We start from the raw sequence: 17,193 nt of genomic DNA, 5'->3' as shown, positions 1-17,193 counted from the left end.
TGAGAGTAAATGCATTGGAGACAGGGGAAGACATTTATACAAAGAAATAATTCTGTGGTGGGGAGTGGGAGGGGGGAGGGGGACAGTAGTGGGAACTGAAACTAGAAAACTGAAATGTTTCAAATGCCAAGAAAATACAGTTTGCAATTGTGGGGGAAGGTTTCTGGGCAGAGGAGTCCAAGTCTGAGCTGGGAAAGAATTGTTTGGGTGCAGGACACTTTTAGTTTTCAAATACCACTTTTAACTTAATGAAAACCTTTGTTCATAGAGCATGTTATTTGATCTTCACCTGTAGCACATCCATCATTTATATACTTTAGCCAGTTCTCTTTCTTGGCACCAAAATGAGATCATAAGTACAAATAAACGTGGGCACAGAAACTGCCCACAAACTCAAAGTCTTACTTTCCCAACATCCTTATAAACATATATACATGCATACACACTCACGTTTTAGGCATTTTTAGGGTGAAACCTGATGTTCATGGAATTTTCTTTGAAAGTCAACTCAGGTATCTTATGCGGTGCTGTAATTCATTTCAACCCTTTTAGTGCCCTATATACATTTTCAACCCACGCTTTATCTAAAGCACACACACTCTTATCAATAAAATGTTTAACTTGAACGATCAAAAACTTGGTGAGAGTTGCTTAGAATCTAAGACTCAACAGGGAGTCGTCTCTACGGACTCAGGATACTGCAAGGCCGTGCAAGTCCTCCCAGCTAGAGCGCGCTGCCCCGCAGCAAAGACTCCGGGAGGCAAGCGGGCGGAAGAGGCGTGTACACCGCGAATGCGCCCGTGCAGGAACGTTCAATCAGACTCTCCAGGCGGAGCGGAGCCTTCCCCTCCGCGGGCAGGGGAGGCGCCCGGAGGGGCGGGGATTAGAGGACATCTCCACCTCCTCCAATGGAAACGAGCCGGAGGCGGGCCCAATGGCGGCAGGAGCATGGCGTGGAGGCAGCTCAAAGTGAGTACAGCTGGAGCTGCTAATGTGGCAGCGTGGAAAATCACAGGCGGGAAGCCAGGCGAGGGGAGGATGAAGGGCTAGCTTGGGCGAGGTGTGGACGGGAGGCGGCTCAGAGAGCGTGGGCCTCTTAGAGTGTGTAGCTTTGCAGACGCCTGCTGATGGTCATGCGCGTGCATTTACACACGTACTTGGCCATTGTGTAAATGGTACGTGTAAACAGTGTAGATCTATGTAAGAGCACGTGGGCTTTTTATTGAACTAAGCACAGGAACGCTTAGTGAACACAGGACCGCCTAGCACTGTGTGCAGGATCCAACCTGGAATGAAATGACAGTAAAACATAGTGCCAGCCTTTTCAGATAAACTTCTAGGGCAGGGTTTTTGTAACGGCACTCACATATCTGTGGATCCACGCGAGGGGCGTTCCTACAATCTCCTGGAGGAGGCTAGAAGTGTAGACAATACTAGATCGATGGTGATGGCTAGGAGTGACCCTTAAAGGCAAAGCTGAACAGGTCACCTCCTTGTTTAGGGAACCAAACGCAAAACTTTATTCTGGCCAGGACCCCTGCCTGCCTCCCCAGCTTATTTTTAAGCTGCACGTTTCCTCACTCCTTGATTCCAGACAAACCTTTCCCCTTCCCCCATTACTTGGGTGCATCTCTTTCTCCTTTGCTGCCTGGAGTGTAGAGGGCCTTTACCCTCACCCCCGCCCTGGCGCCTAGCTAACTTCTATTTAATCTTTGAATATCAGCTTTAAGACGCTTCCTCGAGGAAGCCTTTCTCTACCTCTGAGATTAGGTTAGGCTCTCCCATCACTTTTCTCTTCAGAGCACTGTTGTACGTTTGCGTGACCATTGATTTCTCTCTCCTCCTGAGGTTGTACTCCTTATGAAGGCAGGGACTTGAGCCTGGAATCCCTCGTTGAGTGCACAGCCACTATGGGGTGAATGAGTGAGTGACTCAGCACCTGGCAGTGATAAGTAAAGTATCATGAGCATGTTTGGGCGTGGTGCAAGAAGGCCGATGCTGGATGTAAGAACAGTGCTGTGGTTGCCAAGCGGTAGGAGAGGCGGAAGAGGGAAGGGTTGGGAATTGGGTCTTGACAGATGCAAGCTATTACATACAGGATGGCTAAACAGCAAGGTCCTACTGTGTAGCACAGGGAGCTGTATTCAATATCCAGTGATAATGGATCCAATGACCCATTTTCCATAATGGAAAAATATGGAAAAGTATATGTATGAATAACCGAATCACTTTGCTATACAGCAAAAGTTAAGACATTATAAATCAACTATACTTCAATAAAATTAAAAAAAGAAAGACCTGAGAAAAAAAAATTTTTGCAACCCTCTTGCATCCTGAAGTGGAATTTATGTATAATGCAATCTTTATATATATAATTTAAAAGGTCAACATAATGTCCTAATTGGAATATAAAGGAGAAACGAATTTATAATAATATGTATTTTGACCCATAAATATTAGGGCATGAGTCATCTAGGTAGTGAGTCAGATGTGTAAGCCTCTACTTAGAAACTCTAGTGCCACAGGAATGTCATGTGAGATGATGAGTTATTCTTATTCATGTTCTGTGCTAAACAGTATGGTCAGCCCTCCATCAACAAGGTAATTGCATTCCTGGAAAGTCAGTGCAGATGAAAACCACACAGGATTGTATTTATGTGGGGAAATAGTCTGTGGTTCTAGGCTCAGGTAGTATGAACAGATATCTGTACCTAGTGACTGTCAGTAGGATTTTCAAAAGTCGTAGAGGCACCTTCTGACTTTACTGATGCACACTCACTAAATCTATTAGCAGTCTCCTCCAATTTTCACTGCATGCCCCAGGGATACTCCCCCTCTTGAAACCCCTGGCCTGGAGTCCTTTGGGGCAGAGGAGTGACTGTCTGCAGAAATGCAGATACAGCCTCTGCCGGTAGAGGCCAATATGTGAGCAGGAACGAGGAGACCAGCATTAGCAGAAGGCTAGGAATGTGGCTGAATGTAAAGGCCATTATGTTCCCTGTGAGCCTGTAAAGTGTGTGAAGGGTTTAGAGATGGTGCCTCAGCCTGGCCTTGAGGGGATCCCACTGGCTCTTTTTTCTAGAAGCGGGCCCAGGATGCCATGGTGATCCTGGGGGGTGGAGGACTTCTCTTTGCCTCCTACTTGACGGCCACAGGGGATGAGCACTTCTACGCTGAACTCTTGATGCCGGCTCTGCAGCGGCTGCTGGACCCCGAGACAGCCCACAGGCTGGCTGTTCGCTTCACCTCCCTGGGGCTCCTTCCTCGCACCACGTTTCAAGACTCTGACATGCTGGTAGGTGTTCCTATAACCCCTTGTGCGACAGACACAAAGGTCAAGGTCAAAGTCTCCTAATTTATTCAGCTTGGGCTGATCCTTTTGAAAACCAGAATCTCAAGTTAGCCCCCAAACTGTCATCTCCATCTATAGGTCAGGAACACCGAGGTGCAGAGGAGTTAAGTGACTTACCCAAGGGCACGAGGCCAGGAAGTGGCTGAGCCAGGATCCACACCCGTGGAGTCTGGCTCAGCCTCCTTCCCCTTAGCCACCATCCCTGCCTCACCAAGGTGTCAGGTAGCTGAGTCCCCTCTGCTGAAAAGGGAAGCATGCCAACATCACTAGCACCTAATGTGACGTAGGGATGTCTAGGTAAGCCCTTTGAGGAGAGCATCCCGCTCCTGCCCCAGCCTCATTCCTTCCTGCATCTAATCATGGGCACCACTGTGTCCCCTTACTCTTCTGTGTGCTGGGGTTTCTGCAGCAAACAAAGTGGAAGAATCCACGTCCGCCTAGAATCTATGTCCTCATGTAAGCCCTGACAGTTTCCATTGAAGAGACTCATACCAAATGGGGGACATTTGGATAATGTGAATGTGAGGAAAACACCAAGAAGCCCCCAGACCTCTCTGGAGTAGAGTCACTATTGTTGGTCAAAGCAGCCTTCCCTGCATTTTCCCTTTGCGTCTTAGTTTCTCTTTTACTTCCCATCCTGCAGCTTTGAGAAGATGTGTGTGTCACCATTTTTCAGAAAAGTGAAAATTTTCTTTGGATTCCTTTTGGTTAGAGAAAACAGGTTACTAATGTAGCTTTTTCATAGCAAAGCCAAGTGGCATAAAGAGAACTTTGGAAAAGCCGGTGAGACCTGTACGCAGTGCTCTGGACTGGTGCCAGCCCCATCTGACCATCATCTCTGGGCTTTGAGGACTGAGGGCTGCCTGGGGGGCCTGTCGTGCAGCTGGGGTCAAGAGCCCTCCTGGAGCGCGGCCCCCAGTGTGGCCCCCTGCTTCCTAGTCCCTGAGGAACCACATGCACACACCTCCATCTGTTCTTCCCCCTTTTTGGATCAGGCCTTTCTTCTTTCTGCTTCTGGGACCTGATGCTGTCAGCCTGGACCCTTGCTAGTCCCGGCAAAGGCTTTCCTGCAACATCAGCTGGCAGAGACAACTCCATTGGCAACTGCTGGTTTTATGATAGGCTGATGCCTTTCCCACCTTTTAACGTATCTGTCTTGCTACTAGATTTGTTGGCTCCCATCAGGGTGAGAATCCTGAATCACTCAGGAGTCGGACCTGACCTGACAAATCATTCTCATTCTGATGAACAATCAGGAATCCAGCCCACATCTGCCAGGGAAGAACCTGGTCCTCCCAGCCTGGTTCTGGGGCCCAGCAATCAGAGCTGCCCAGCCGAGGACAGGAGTCGTGGGGGCTCTGCTGGGCCTTCGTGTCGCCTGGCTGAGGAGGAGGGACACAGCGGAGGCTGACTTACTAAGATGAAAGGATCTTGCTGCCTGTTTCAGAATAGCACCCACTAGGGGCTGAAACCAATGAGCCACTCTCTCCCACCAAGGATAGTGGATAAGAAGGTGCAGTCCTTAACTGTGATGGGAAAAGGCAGCACCTGTCTCCTGTTCAACCCATGGTGGGAACGCTGTTTGTCTCCTCGGTGATGAAGCCTGATGGTTCTCGAACTCTGGCTGGCATCAGAATCAGCTGGAGAGCTCTGATAAAGATCAATTCCCTCGGAGTTCCATTCTGCCCCCCACTCCCCTCCCCCCTGGACAAAGACTGATTCCTTAGTCCAGTGGTGGGCCCTGGGACCTGAGGTTTAACAGGCAGGTGATTCTGACATAGGCATGCTGGGGACCACGCTTTGAGGAACACCAGAATGGCTTTTTCTGCCTGTGACTTTCTTTCCTTCTCCCTAGGAAGTGAGAGTCTTCGGCCATAAATTCCGAAATCCAGTGGGAATCGCTGCAGGATTTGACAAGGATGGGGAAGCGGTGGATGGCCTTTACAAGATGGGCTTTGGTTTTGTTGAGATAGGCAGTGTAACCCCAGAACCTCAGGAAGGAAACCCCAGGCCCAGGGTCTTCCGCCTCCCGGAAGACCAAGCTATCATTAACAGGTAGGTGAGCGGCCGTGTGATGTGGACATTTTTCTGTCATTTGGAATGTTCTGGAATTATGTTGAGCGTAAAAGCAGGTTTTATGATTTCAGTCTAATGTATATACATGCTGGGGCTCGGAGGACTACCAAACAGCTACAGTCCACAAGGTCACAAGCAGGAGAACGTGGGTATGGATGTTGGCTCACTTGACTTTGGAGTGTGTGCTTTTTCCACATTGTTACTTCCAGGGCCCTTGCCCAGCTCTGTCCAGTAGAAATATTATGGAGTCCTATGTGTAATTTAAAGTATTCTAGTAGCCACAATAAAAATGTAAAAAGAAACAGGTGAAATTAAAATTAACTTTAATAATATAGTCTACATTATTTGTAATATTTATTATACTACTTAATTGTAAATGCTTAATATATACTTTGAATATATACGCAATATAAACATGACTGGCTATGTACCTTCTTTTACTTGCACCACGCCTCTGAAGTCCAGCATGTCATCCTTATAGCATTCTCGCTTTGACTGGCCAGGCTTCACTCTGTGTGGCCGCATGTGGTTAGTGGTTCTTCCACCGGGCAGCACAGCCCCTGCCTTCAGTAACTGGGAAGGGTAATGATCAATATAGACAGCTGCTTTTAGGAAGGGAGATCCTTCTAGATTGTGTAAAGCCCTTCTCTTTGTGACCCCTGGGAAGTTTTTGCTACAGCAAACCCAGAGAGTGGAGAAGTCCCTCCTTTCTGGTAAGAGTATTTGAGAGCCTTCCTGGCGGGGGTGGGGGGGGTGGGGGTGGGGAGGTTTGGGAGGCACCTTTGGGATCATTAAGGGCCTTCTGGGAGGCTGATGTACGGAAGGGTTATTTGGCTGCACGTCCTGCTTCATTGTGCTTGTTTCAGGGAAAGTTTCCAGCATTAGACGTTAAGTTATTGATCTTTCCCCTGTAGGGTGGGATCGATAGCTTCAGAATGGTCAGGTAAAAAATGTTTACAATTCACCTGCCACAAATAACCGTGGGTGCCAGGATGACGGGGCCTGGTGGGATCCATTGTGTGAGAAGTGGCACGAGAGAGCAGGGCCTGAGCTCCCAGCCCTTGTGTTCCTGGCTCCAGGTGTGCCTGGCCCAGGGTGGGTGCTGAATGAATAGAGTCAATGAGTACATGTATCTATTAGGTGTTTCTGGCTGCAGAACTTACTCACTGTTTAAGCAGTAATGGGTGTTTGTTGTTACTTTCTCATTAAGGCTGTAGTAGGCAGGTCTAGGGTTGGTTGAGTAGTGGGATAGTGTCAAGACTCTGGTCCAACCTCTGTGGGCCTTCGCTTCTTGCAGCCTGAGCTGCAAGCATCTGTCCTCACCTGAGGACATCAGAGAGCAGAAAGGAAAAGGAAGTGTGGGTATGGGGGGAGGCGGGTCTTTTCCCAGAAGCTCCTAGTAGGCAGCACTGTGTGACTCAGTGACCAAGCCCCGGGGAGTGTCTAGTGGCAGGTGATGGAGAAGACGTTGTCTCTTGTCCTCGAGACGACTGTAACCCGGCAGGGGAACGGCAGCCTTTATGTGCATCCCAAGTCAGGAGAAGACGAGTACAGAGCACTCCAGGCACGCCAGCAGGTGAAGGAGCATCTGGCTTGGGCCGGGAAGAGGGCGACTGGGTGAGAGAAAGCAGGATGGGTTCCAGGAAACGAATTTGTGGGGCGAGGCAGGAGGCGGGAAGATGGGTTATCAGAGTGGTGAGGCCCCACTGCCTGGCAGCAGTGGGTGGGGAGGAGGAGGGCTGGACCCAGACAGGTCTGGGGGCAGCTGCGTTGTTGAGTGTGGGCTGTTCACAGTGCTAGTTGGCTGAGTGACTTGTTGGCAAATTGTAATTTTTCCCTCTGTGCTTGATGGTGTTCTGGCAAGTTCTCTAGAACTTCCCGGGGTGTTTAGACTGTAGAAGTCTAAGAACTGACTCTGATTTTTCCTTTTGTTTTTACGTCACAAATATATGGTGAAGTGGGCTTCCCAGACTGCGTTAGTGGTAAAGAACCTGCCTGCCAATAGAGGAGACATAAGAAACAAGACGTGGACTTGATCCTGGGTGGGGAAGATCCCTGGAGGAAGGCATGGCAACCCACTCCAGTATTCTTGCCTGGAGAATCCCAGGGACAGAGGAGCCTGGCGGGCTGTAGTCCAGAGTCACAAAGAATTGAACACGACTGAAGTGACTTAGCACGCACGCATATGGTGAAATGGTCAAGGAGCCATCTCCACCTCTCTAGTCTTTGCTTTCTGCCTGAGGGCCCTAACTTTGTCCCTCTTCTTGTGCTCTTCTGTGCTCCAGATACGGATTTAACAGTCATGGACTCTCAGTGGTGGAACACAGGTTACGGGCCAGACAGCAGACGCAGGCCAGGCTCACAGAAGGTAACGGGCACTACATCAGAGGGCGGTTCCCCAGCTGTTGGAAGGAAACTTGTGGGAGAAAGTCAGGAATATTCCCAGTGAAGTGAACATGATTGAGCAATAAGAAAAAAAAAGTGTGGAACTCAGGGCTCCTCTCCCAGAGGAATTTCCCTGGCTCCGCTATAGCATCCAAGCTTTTAACTGAACTTTGCAGTTGAACAAAGATAACACTTAGTTCCTGCTTTGAAGTGAACATGATTGAACAATAAGAAAAAAAAAGTGTGGAACTCAGGGCTCCTCTCCCAGAGGAATTTCCCTGGCTCTGCTACAGCATCCAAGCTTTTAACTGAACTTTGCAGTTGAACAAAGATAACACTTAGTTCCTGCTTTGTTATGTGACCTGTGTCACAGTGGGCGACCTGGAAACAAGTAGTGCAGAGGGGCTGCTCTGTGGTCACAGGAGCAGGGCCTGGGCGCCTTCTTCGTACATCCTGCTCTGTTCTCCTTCTCTCCATCATAGAAGTGATGCATGCTAATGATAGACCCGTTAGTAACTGCAGGGAAACATGAAGAAGACACTAACATTGCTCACACTCTTCCCCACTCAGGGATAACTGTTTCCAGCACTGGGAAAGTATCCTCCATGACTGGTCTGGAAACACCATGCATTTTCGAAGGCCGCCTTCGAGGTGTTGATGTTCGTTCCTGGGGCTCTCTGCCCTGCTGTCCCTTGGGGTGCACGTAGTGGTCCTGGCACAGAGTCTTCACCGTATCTTCCCAGGAAACTTCTGGGGTTGGGTGAGGCTACGGCCATCTTCCTCTTTCAGCAGGCCCCTCTGGAATGCCTTCCAGAAGTTTAGCCTTGTTAGATGTCCTGGTGGTGAGATGAAAAAAACCTGTGGATATTGGCTTCGTTTCTAGAAGCAAGACTGAAAGTTAGCAGCCTCTGATTTGGGGAGTAGGAAGTGGCCTTGCTTGGAACTCCCTGGCTTTGGTAGACCCAGACCCTGCTCTACTGTAGACCTTGCCACCTGGGGGGCTTGCAGGTCACAACAGCACTGGCATGGTGTGTGATCCTCTCCTGCCTGGCCTCCCTTTCCTTCTTTTAATTGCCCACAGTGCCCTTTATACCACTTTTCTCCTCTGTACTCCTTTGCCTGACCCTCTCAGCCCCCACTCTGGTGCTAACATTTGTTGGAGTGAAGCAAAATCCCACAGCAGAGCTCTGCACATTGTGTTTAGCAGTAGCTGGAAGCCTTGAAGACAGCTTAATCGCTTGCATCATGCCAATAAACTTGAATTGTTAAAAGCTGTGATGCCCTTTGGGGATAGAGCAATTCAGCTATTTTTGTCTAAACCCCAAATGTTGTCATTTGGGGCAAATGACTACTAATGAAAGACCCACTGGCTACATGAAAATGATCTCTCTTAAACCAGTTTGCCTGGTGGAAAAAAATTACAGCTTCCAAACCATCTTAGCTTGATTTGGGAAGCTTGGAGACCCTGTTATATAACTTGTCTAATTGGGTTCCCTCTCCTCCCCTCCACCTATGAAATTAGCTACATGAATCTCATTTACATTCAAGCTGTGATAAAACAGGGACTGCATTTACAGTGTGCGATAGCAGGACCAGGTGGTGGTCTTTGACCCTCTCTGACCTGACACGGTTTGTGAACTAGCTGGATGTCTCAGATCTTCTCTCAGCCAACTGGTGGGAAAAACAGCTGGCACTGTGAATATACTTTATCCTTTGCAGATAAGGTGGTATCCCAGGAGGAATGAAGTACAGACAAGCCCTTGCTTTCACACATAGAAAAATACCTTTTGGAAACACACTGAAAGTCGAAAATACAAGTCAGGTGATAATTCCCTGTATTTTAGGGTAAGGTAACCATATTACCTACTGTGCACGTTGAGACAACACTTTTGGGAGTGGAAGGGACACAGGCACGAATAATTATGCCCAGGCTACAGGAGTGTTCAGGGCTGGCCTGGAAGCTCTGGGATGTGCGGTCACCTTAGTTAGAAGGGGAGTCCCTTCTCAGGACGGAAGTGATAAAACCGTTATGCCTCTTCATTTTAGACATGAGAATCAAAAATATTTTCCAGTCTATTTTATATGTATGCTTTAATTTTGCGTTTTCTTCACAACCACACACCCAGTCACTTGACCCAAGTGCAACAAGCAGCCCCTGAGAGTCAGCAGCTGTCCCCAGCATGCTGTTGACTTGCCTCTTCCCAGCTGTACTGCGGTTACAAGCCCTACCATTTTCATCACTAGTAGTTGCACTCCTAATGTCTCCATGCCCCATTAAATTTAAAAAAAGAAAAAGGGCGCAAAGCGACAAAGCAGGGAAACATCCTAGTAGCTGCCCAGCACGGCTGTGCAGACGAAGGTGGAGGGTGGGTTTAGGTAGGCAGGCAGGGCACCATGCGTAGCTCAGGGTTTGTCAGCTGGTGTGGGCAAGGTCACATTTGGAGCTGGAAGGCCTTAGGCTGTTCATGGGCTGCTGGTCAAGGATGGCTTCAAAATATTGTGTGGGAAATGGTGAGTGGGGGCAAAATCCTGACCAGTGATATTTACAGATGGGCTGCCGCTGGGAATAAACCTGGGGAAGAATAAGACCTCGGTGGACGCTGCCTCCGACTACGCAAAGGGGGTTCGAGTCCTGGGTCCCTTGGCTGACTACCTGGTAGTGAATGTGTCCAGTCCCAACACGGGTGGGCTGCGGCGCCTTCAGGGAAAGGTCGAGCTGCGCCGCCTGCTGACCAAGGTGGGTAATTACATGTCCAGGCCCCGCCCCACTAGTTTGACCTACTGTTCATTCTCTAGGGCCACGCTTCAGCATCGCTATCTACTATCCAGTTGTCCTTAAGACCTGGACCAGTTAGGACCCCTCACTTCCCTCTGATCCCCTATGTAACACTGATTGTGCTCAGTATTAATCAACTGTTCAGTTATCTATCCCTGCTGTTAATCCCCAGTGTCTATGAGAGCACGGACCACAGCCCTCTCACTTACCACTCTGGTCTAGCATCTGGCACGTTGAATGAATGAATGATAGAATGACTTTTCATCAAACAGTACTTGTGATGGTGTTTGCTGTCTCTTTTAGGGACAAAAGTCTAAATAAACCTTAATGTATTAGCCTATGCCAGTGACATTAGGGACTCACTCTCAGGGATTCCTTGGTTTAAAAGAACGGAAGCAGATCTATCTTGATGGGGTTGTTTGCATAACTGAGAGTGGTGTTTCCGGAGAAGGAGAAAGAGAAACTGCTGGTGCCTTAGTTTGACAGCTGGTGTGAAGACACACTGTGGCTGCAGGCTCAGGGTCCCCATCTCTGGCCCCGTGTTGCTGTAGGTGCTGCAGGAGAGGGATGCCCTGAAGGTGGCCCACAAGCCAGCTGTCCTGGTGAAGATTGCTCCTGACCTCACAGCCCAGGGCAAGGAGGATATTGCCAGCGTGGTGAGAGAGGTGAGGGTCAGGGCCTGGGGACACCCTTCACAGCCTGTAGAGGCCACCTGACCAGCTGGGTTAGCCTGGATGGCAGTCTGTGGTATATTGAGGGCTGGTTTGGTCTGTCGTGATTCAGTGTATCACATACAGGCATTATTGTTTAGTCACTGAATCATGTCTGACTTTTTGCGACCCCATGGACTGTAGCCTGCCAGGCTCCTCTGCTCATATGTAGGCATACCTCAGAGATACAGGAGGTTCAGTTCTGCCGCTGCAATAAAGCAAGTCATGGGAACTTCTTGGTTTCCCAGGACACGCAGACTATGCTGGTACAGCCTGTTCAGTGTGCAATAGCATTGCTTCTAAAAAAACAACAATGTACCTACCTTTTATTTTTTTAAAAGTGATCCTTGCAGATATCTCTGGTGATAGCTCTTTTCTGGGAACTGCCCTTCCACTTAAAGTATATTTACTTGTTTATTTACTTACTTTGGCTGCGCTGGGTGTTAGACACCTGGAGTCTGGTGCCTTAGACCACTCGGCTATCCTGACATTCTTGTGTTGGGTCTTAGTTGCAGCATGCAGGATCTAGTTCCCTCACCAGGAATTGAACCCAGGCCTCCTGGATTGGGAGCAGTCTTACCCACTAGACCACCAGGGAAGTCCAAAACAATTTATGTCATTGAATTAAAAAATACGTTGTAGCTGAAAATATGCTAACCATCATCTGATACTGCAGGGTTGCCACAAACCTTCAATTTGTAAAAAACTCAGTATCTGTTAAGCACAATGAAGTGAAGTGCCATAAAACGAGATATGCCAGTAAGAAGAAAGTAAATGTTTGAAGCAGTGTTTGAATGGGTCCCTTTCTCCTGCTTCTTCCTCCTCTTCCTCCAGCACGGGCTTTAAGGGTTGTGCATCCTCCAGCCTTGGTCAGAGTGCCGCTCTGTCTCCAGTCTAACACCGGGTATCGGTGTCACGGGAGACCAGTGCACACCCAGTCTGAGCCCCGCGGTCCCGCTTCAAGTCCTAGTTCCACCTCTTACTACCTGCAGGCCTTGGCACAGGACACTCTAGACTGAGTTGCTCCAGGGACTAAACCCCATCCTGGCGGAACCAAACCGGCAGTTGGTACGTGATGGCTGTTACTGTCGTGTTGAGGCTTATTCTGACACTTGCCCAGGAAGTATAATGAGCGAGGCCCGGCTCTGGCTTCTGGGGTCTTAGGTGTGGGCGCCCGGCCCGCCGCTGTCTCAGACCTCCAGGGAAGCTTCTCCAAGCCCGTCATGCCCTGACCAAGGGGCTCTTTCTCTGTCTCCCTCTGCAGTTGGGCATCGATGGACTGATCGTCACAAACACCACAGTGAGTCGCCCTGCCAGCCTCCAGGGTGCCCTGCGCTCTGAACCAGGAGGGCTGAGCGGGAAGCCCCTCAGGGATTTATCAACGCAAACCATCCGGGAGATGTATGCGCTCACCCAAGGCAAGGACTCCGTGTCTGTCTTCAGAGCTCTGTGTGCGCGGGCTCCGGGGCTGTGATGGGACACCTCCGCCCTCAGCGGGGGGCTGCGGCTGGAGCCAGACTGAGCTCCTGTTCTCATGTCTCGCCCTCCCTTCCTCACCATGTCCCGTGCTCTTCTCTGCAGGCAGAGTTCCCATCGTTGGAGTTGGCGGTGTCAGCAGCGGGCAGGATGCGCTGGAGAAGATCCGGGCGGGAGCCTCCCTGGTGCAGCTGTACACGGCCCTCACCTACCGGGGCCCGCCCGTGGTGGGCGGGGTCAAGCGGGAGCTGGAAGCCCTTTTGAAGTGAGTGGGGCCACGTGTGGCTTGAACCAGGCAAAGTTAATGTGGTTATCAACCAACTCAGAATGACTCAAATCAAGGGGATTTCACCTGTCTCTATTCTTCATTCAAAAAGCATCTGAGGGGTACACCCCAAATGCTGGGGGAAATTTCCCTGTTGCTCTTTTGACAAAGGTCCTACAGTGCCAAAGAATTAAAGTTAACTTCCAAGACAGTGGTGTTTATAGGCCTAAGGCATTCTGGCCACATTCCTATATTCGGTAACATTGGCTTGAGGTCAGGGAACTGTCAGTACTTACAGTGGATTCCCTTCCTGGTCTGAAGACCTGGGGAGGTTCCTGAGTGAAGACAAGTTCAGAGGGGATGAGGTATGCTTTTGGGATAGCGGGGCAGGCACAGTCCCCGACCAGATGCAGCCTGGTTGAATGTGGGCTTCCAGTAAAAGCCGGGCCTTTCCTTTACCATTCATTTGCTGAAATGGTTTTGTTCTTTTTCCAGGGAGCAGGGTTTCGCCAGAGTCACAGACGCCATTGGGGCAGATCATCGGAGGTGAGGACCGGTTGCAGGGAAGCCTGATCAGGAACTGTCCTGCTAAATCAAGCGAGCCTTCCAAGCTGATGGAGAGAGGAGACCACATTCCCAGATCACAAGGGCCCCTCCTCCGACTGGATGTGAAAACTAAGCCTGACGGTCAGCAGAAGCCATGCGAGGCTTTCCTCAGTCACCTGTCAGACAAGCACTGCATCCTTTATTCTTTCTGGAGACACAGTCCAGGATCCTTAGATATTACAGGGACAGTAGACATTTGGAGGGAAAATCATGGTAAAATAAAGTCATTGAAAAACTGCACTTAAGTCGCAACCCTCTTGCCCAGAAGTTGGAGGTCTTTTCAGGCCTCTGCCCCCCAGGATCTGCCGTTGGATTCCCAGGAGCTGGACTCTCTTTCATCCTATCTTTATTTAAAGTTTTAACTGTATTTTGAAAATGTTTCAAAAGTGAAGTGAAGTCTCTCAGTCGTGTCCAGCTCTTTGCGACCCCATGGACTATAGCCTACCACGCTCTGAGGAGCCTCTCAGTCCATGGAATTTTCCAGGCAAGAGTACTGGAGTGGGTTGCCATTTCCTACTCCAGGGGATCTTCCCAACCCAGGGATTGAACCCGGGTCTCCCGCACTGCAGGCAGACGCTTTACTGTCTGAGCCACCAGGGAAGCCGAAAATGTTTCAAATGTAGATTAAAGTTGTAAGGATAGGGCTTGTGGACGGCCGTCCTCTCCACGTCTGCACGTGGTCCACCCTCTGTGTGTTTGGGTCCTGACCTCTTCACTGAGGGACCCTGGTCATTTTGGTCGTTTTAAGTGCATTACATGTATAAAGGCCCTGTCTCCAAGCCAGGTCACATTCTGAGATACCACAGGTCTGGATTTCATCCTGGCGATCTTGGAGACCCAATTCAGAAGATGGGCTGGTTGTCCCCTTGCTATACAATCTGTGACCCGGTGCTGCTGGGCAGGCAGGCTCTTGAGGTGCCTGAAGATGCTAGACAAGAGGCTCAAGAGGTCTGGTCATTAACTAAAGAGACAGAAATGCTGACCTTTTCATAACGAAAAAGCAGACAGTGATGGGAGGTCGCACGCCTCGGCGGGGATGTGCTATTGATGTCAGCACACCTCCACAGCCAACAGTGCAGGTGTAGTCACGTCAGCTCAGTGCAGGCTTCATGTTAAACTTATTTCCTGGTAGCTCTGTGGAGGGGCCTGTAGCTGCCGTAGAGATAACATGTTCTTGTCTCACCTCGGCCTCATCCCATTCCCTCTGCCAAGAAACCAACAGCCAGTCTCACGCTGCCTTTGATACAAAGGTCTTTTTCCTTTTTTTTAAAAAAAAGACTCTTGGAGCCTTCCCTGGTGGTACAGAGGATAGGAATCCACATACCAGTGCAGGGGGACATGGGATCAATCTGCAGTCCTGGAAGAGCCCCCCCCGCTGCAGAGCAACTAAAACCCACGTGCCACACGACTACTGCAGCCTCTGTACCCCCAAAAAGAGTAGCAACCCCCCTCCCTGCACCCCAGCTAGAGAAAGCCCAAGTGCAGCAACAAAGACCCAGCACAACCAAACATATTTAAAAACTAAAATAGTTAAAAAAAATCTTAGTATGATAATAATACCTATTCATAAATTAAACAGTATAGTCCCCGAATAAGTGTTGTCCACTCCTTCCCTCCTCAAACAATCCCACATTTCAGAGATAACCACAATTAGCTTTTATATCCGTCTAGATTTTTCCAGACATTTTTCTTTGTATTTGCAAACACATACCCATAGCTGTTAAACGTTAGTCGCTCAGTCGTGTCTGACTCTTCACGACTCTATGGACTGTAGCCTGCCAGGCTCCTCTGTCCATGGCATTTTCCAGGCAAGAATACTTAAGTGGGTTGCCATTCCCTTCTCCAGGAGATCTTCCTGACCCAGGGATCAAACCCGTGTCTCTTGTGTCTTCTGCATTGACAGGTGGATACTTTACCACTGTGCCACCTGGGAAGCCCCATCTAATCACAGCAGCCCCCTTATTTATTTAATTTTAAAATCTTTACTAGATAATTACTTACTGAGAGTCTGCTAGGTTCAAAGTTGTATGGATATATGCTTTTTATTTCTGGTGTCAATGTATTTCACCTACACTCACAAAATTTTGGACAGACTAAACGCACAATTTTAGACCATTTTGTTAAAACTTTAAAATCTTCAAGAGCAGAGGTCATCTATTTTCCCTTTAAAAGCAGAGTTTTCTCTGAGTGGGGGAGGAAGACATCGGAGACATTCAAAAGACTCAAAGTGCTGCTGCTTGCACCCCCTGCCAATCTCCCATTAGTTGAGAATAACTAGGAAATTAAATCCTATTCTGCAACTTGCTTTTTTTCCGAGTCCTTCAACGTCCATTCCTTCAGTCTGCCTTGCTCTTTCTGACAGCCCTCTGGGTTTCTGCAGCACAGGTATACCAATATTTGCTTGTGGGTAGACAGGCAAGCTGTTTTGTGTTTCGGTCACAGACAACGTGGCAGGGTGTCTCTTTTTGTGTATCTTTGCGCTCTTCCAGTATTTCTGTAGAAAAGATTCCCAGAAATGGTTATCGCTCAGGCCAAAGTTGGAATGTTGATCGTTACTGCCAGCTTGCCATTAGAGAGCACTGTTCAGTTTATCCTTTCCCACAACTTTGTAAGAGAGGGCCCCTTTCCTCCTAGGCTGCTTCACACTGGGAATTTTCAAGGACTGCTCTGGAATAAACTTGTTCTTTCTCTACTTTCTCATTGAGGATAACTTTCATTATGTCTCTTCCTTGGTGGAAAGAGAAAAAAGGAACTGTGGGTTTAGCAAGCCACTTTGGGCTGCAGCCAAAGTGCTTGCCACATCGTGTCTGTGTGTGTGTGTGTGTGTGTGTGTGTGTGTGTGTATGTATCTGAGAGAAAGAAGAGACTTCACTAAGACCCGCAGGGAAAGTCAGCAGACGGGGTGTAGCTTTCCCTGGGTTCACCCATTCTCACTCGTCTCAGGTGGCCCTGCAGGTCTCTCCTCCAGCTGTGGGCATTCGTGTAAGTTTTGTGTGCCTCAGTCTCCCAGTGTGTAAAATGGGGAGAAAAAGAGACCCATCTCGGAAGGCTGTTCTGAGGATTGAATACTAAGTGCAGTTATGGCTCAGCGCATCCTACTCTCCTAATAAATGTTATTTCTAATTGTCACAAAAGCCCTGCAAATAGGTATTACCAGGCCTGTATTCACAGCTAAAATGAAGGTAAATGGCCTCACAGGACCTCTGAAAAGTAGTATTAGCTCCTTTTCTTCTCCCTCAAAGTCCATCTTCTTTTACAGATAAGATGTCTATGTGCCATCACGTCCCCCCGCAGCCCCCCGGCGCACTGTGCAGCATGCGGGATCTTACTTCACCAGCCAGGGATTGAACCCGTGTTCCCTGCAGCAGAAGTGTAAAGTCTTAACTGCTGGACTGCCAGGGAAGTCCTGTCATTACTTGTTATAAAAAAGCATTCCTAGTAACTTGCCCTGGGCGCTTGACTGGTCTGAAATGAGGTGGTTGAATGGGGTCTAGTGGTCACAGCTCAGAGCCCTGTAGAGGTGGAGAGCATTCTGTAGGAACCACAG

The 17,193-nt window shown here is 49.0% G+C and overlaps 1 protein-coding gene across 5 annotated transcripts; it reads left to right on the top strand.

Annotated features, from left to right (window-relative positions):
* The first annotated feature begins 665 nt into the window (after positions 1 to 665).
* On the top strand, positions 666 to 16,338 carry DHODH (dihydroorotate dehydrogenase (quinone)). 5 transcript variants are annotated; one of them, XM_069550263.1, is made up of 10 exons: positions 922 to 969; positions 1,849 to 1,923; positions 3,083 to 3,295; positions 5,208 to 5,407; positions 7,714 to 7,796; positions 10,363 to 10,550; positions 11,141 to 11,254; positions 12,564 to 12,717; positions 12,881 to 13,040; positions 13,536 to 16,338. In XM_069550263.1, exons 3-10 carry the CDS (start codon positions 3,101 to 3,103, stop codon positions 13,588 to 13,590), a joined length of 1,149 nt encoding a protein of 382 aa, XP_069406364.1. In that variant the 5' UTR covers positions 922 to 969; positions 1,849 to 1,923; positions 3,083 to 3,100; the 3' UTR covers positions 13,591 to 16,338. The 5 variants fall into 5 exon arrangements, with proteins under 5 accessions (XP_069406367.1, XP_069406363.1, XP_069406365.1 ...); XM_069550262.1 differs by lacking the exon at positions 1,849 to 1,923 and having other exon boundaries at positions 825 to 969; XM_069550265.1 differs by lacking the exon at positions 11,141 to 11,254 and having other exon boundaries at positions 939 to 969.
* The last annotated feature ends 855 nt before the right edge of the window (positions 16,339 to 17,193 follow it).

Source organism: Ovis canadensis, chromosome 14 (genome assembly GCF_042477335.2).
Source record: "Ovis canadensis isolate MfBH-ARS-UI-01 breed Bighorn chromosome 14, ARS-UI_OviCan_v2, whole genome shotgun sequence".
In the NCBI taxonomy this organism is placed as follows: Eukaryota; Metazoa; Chordata; class Mammalia; order Artiodactyla; family Bovidae; genus Ovis; species Ovis canadensis.
This window is presented reverse-complemented; position numbering and strand designations above follow the sequence as displayed.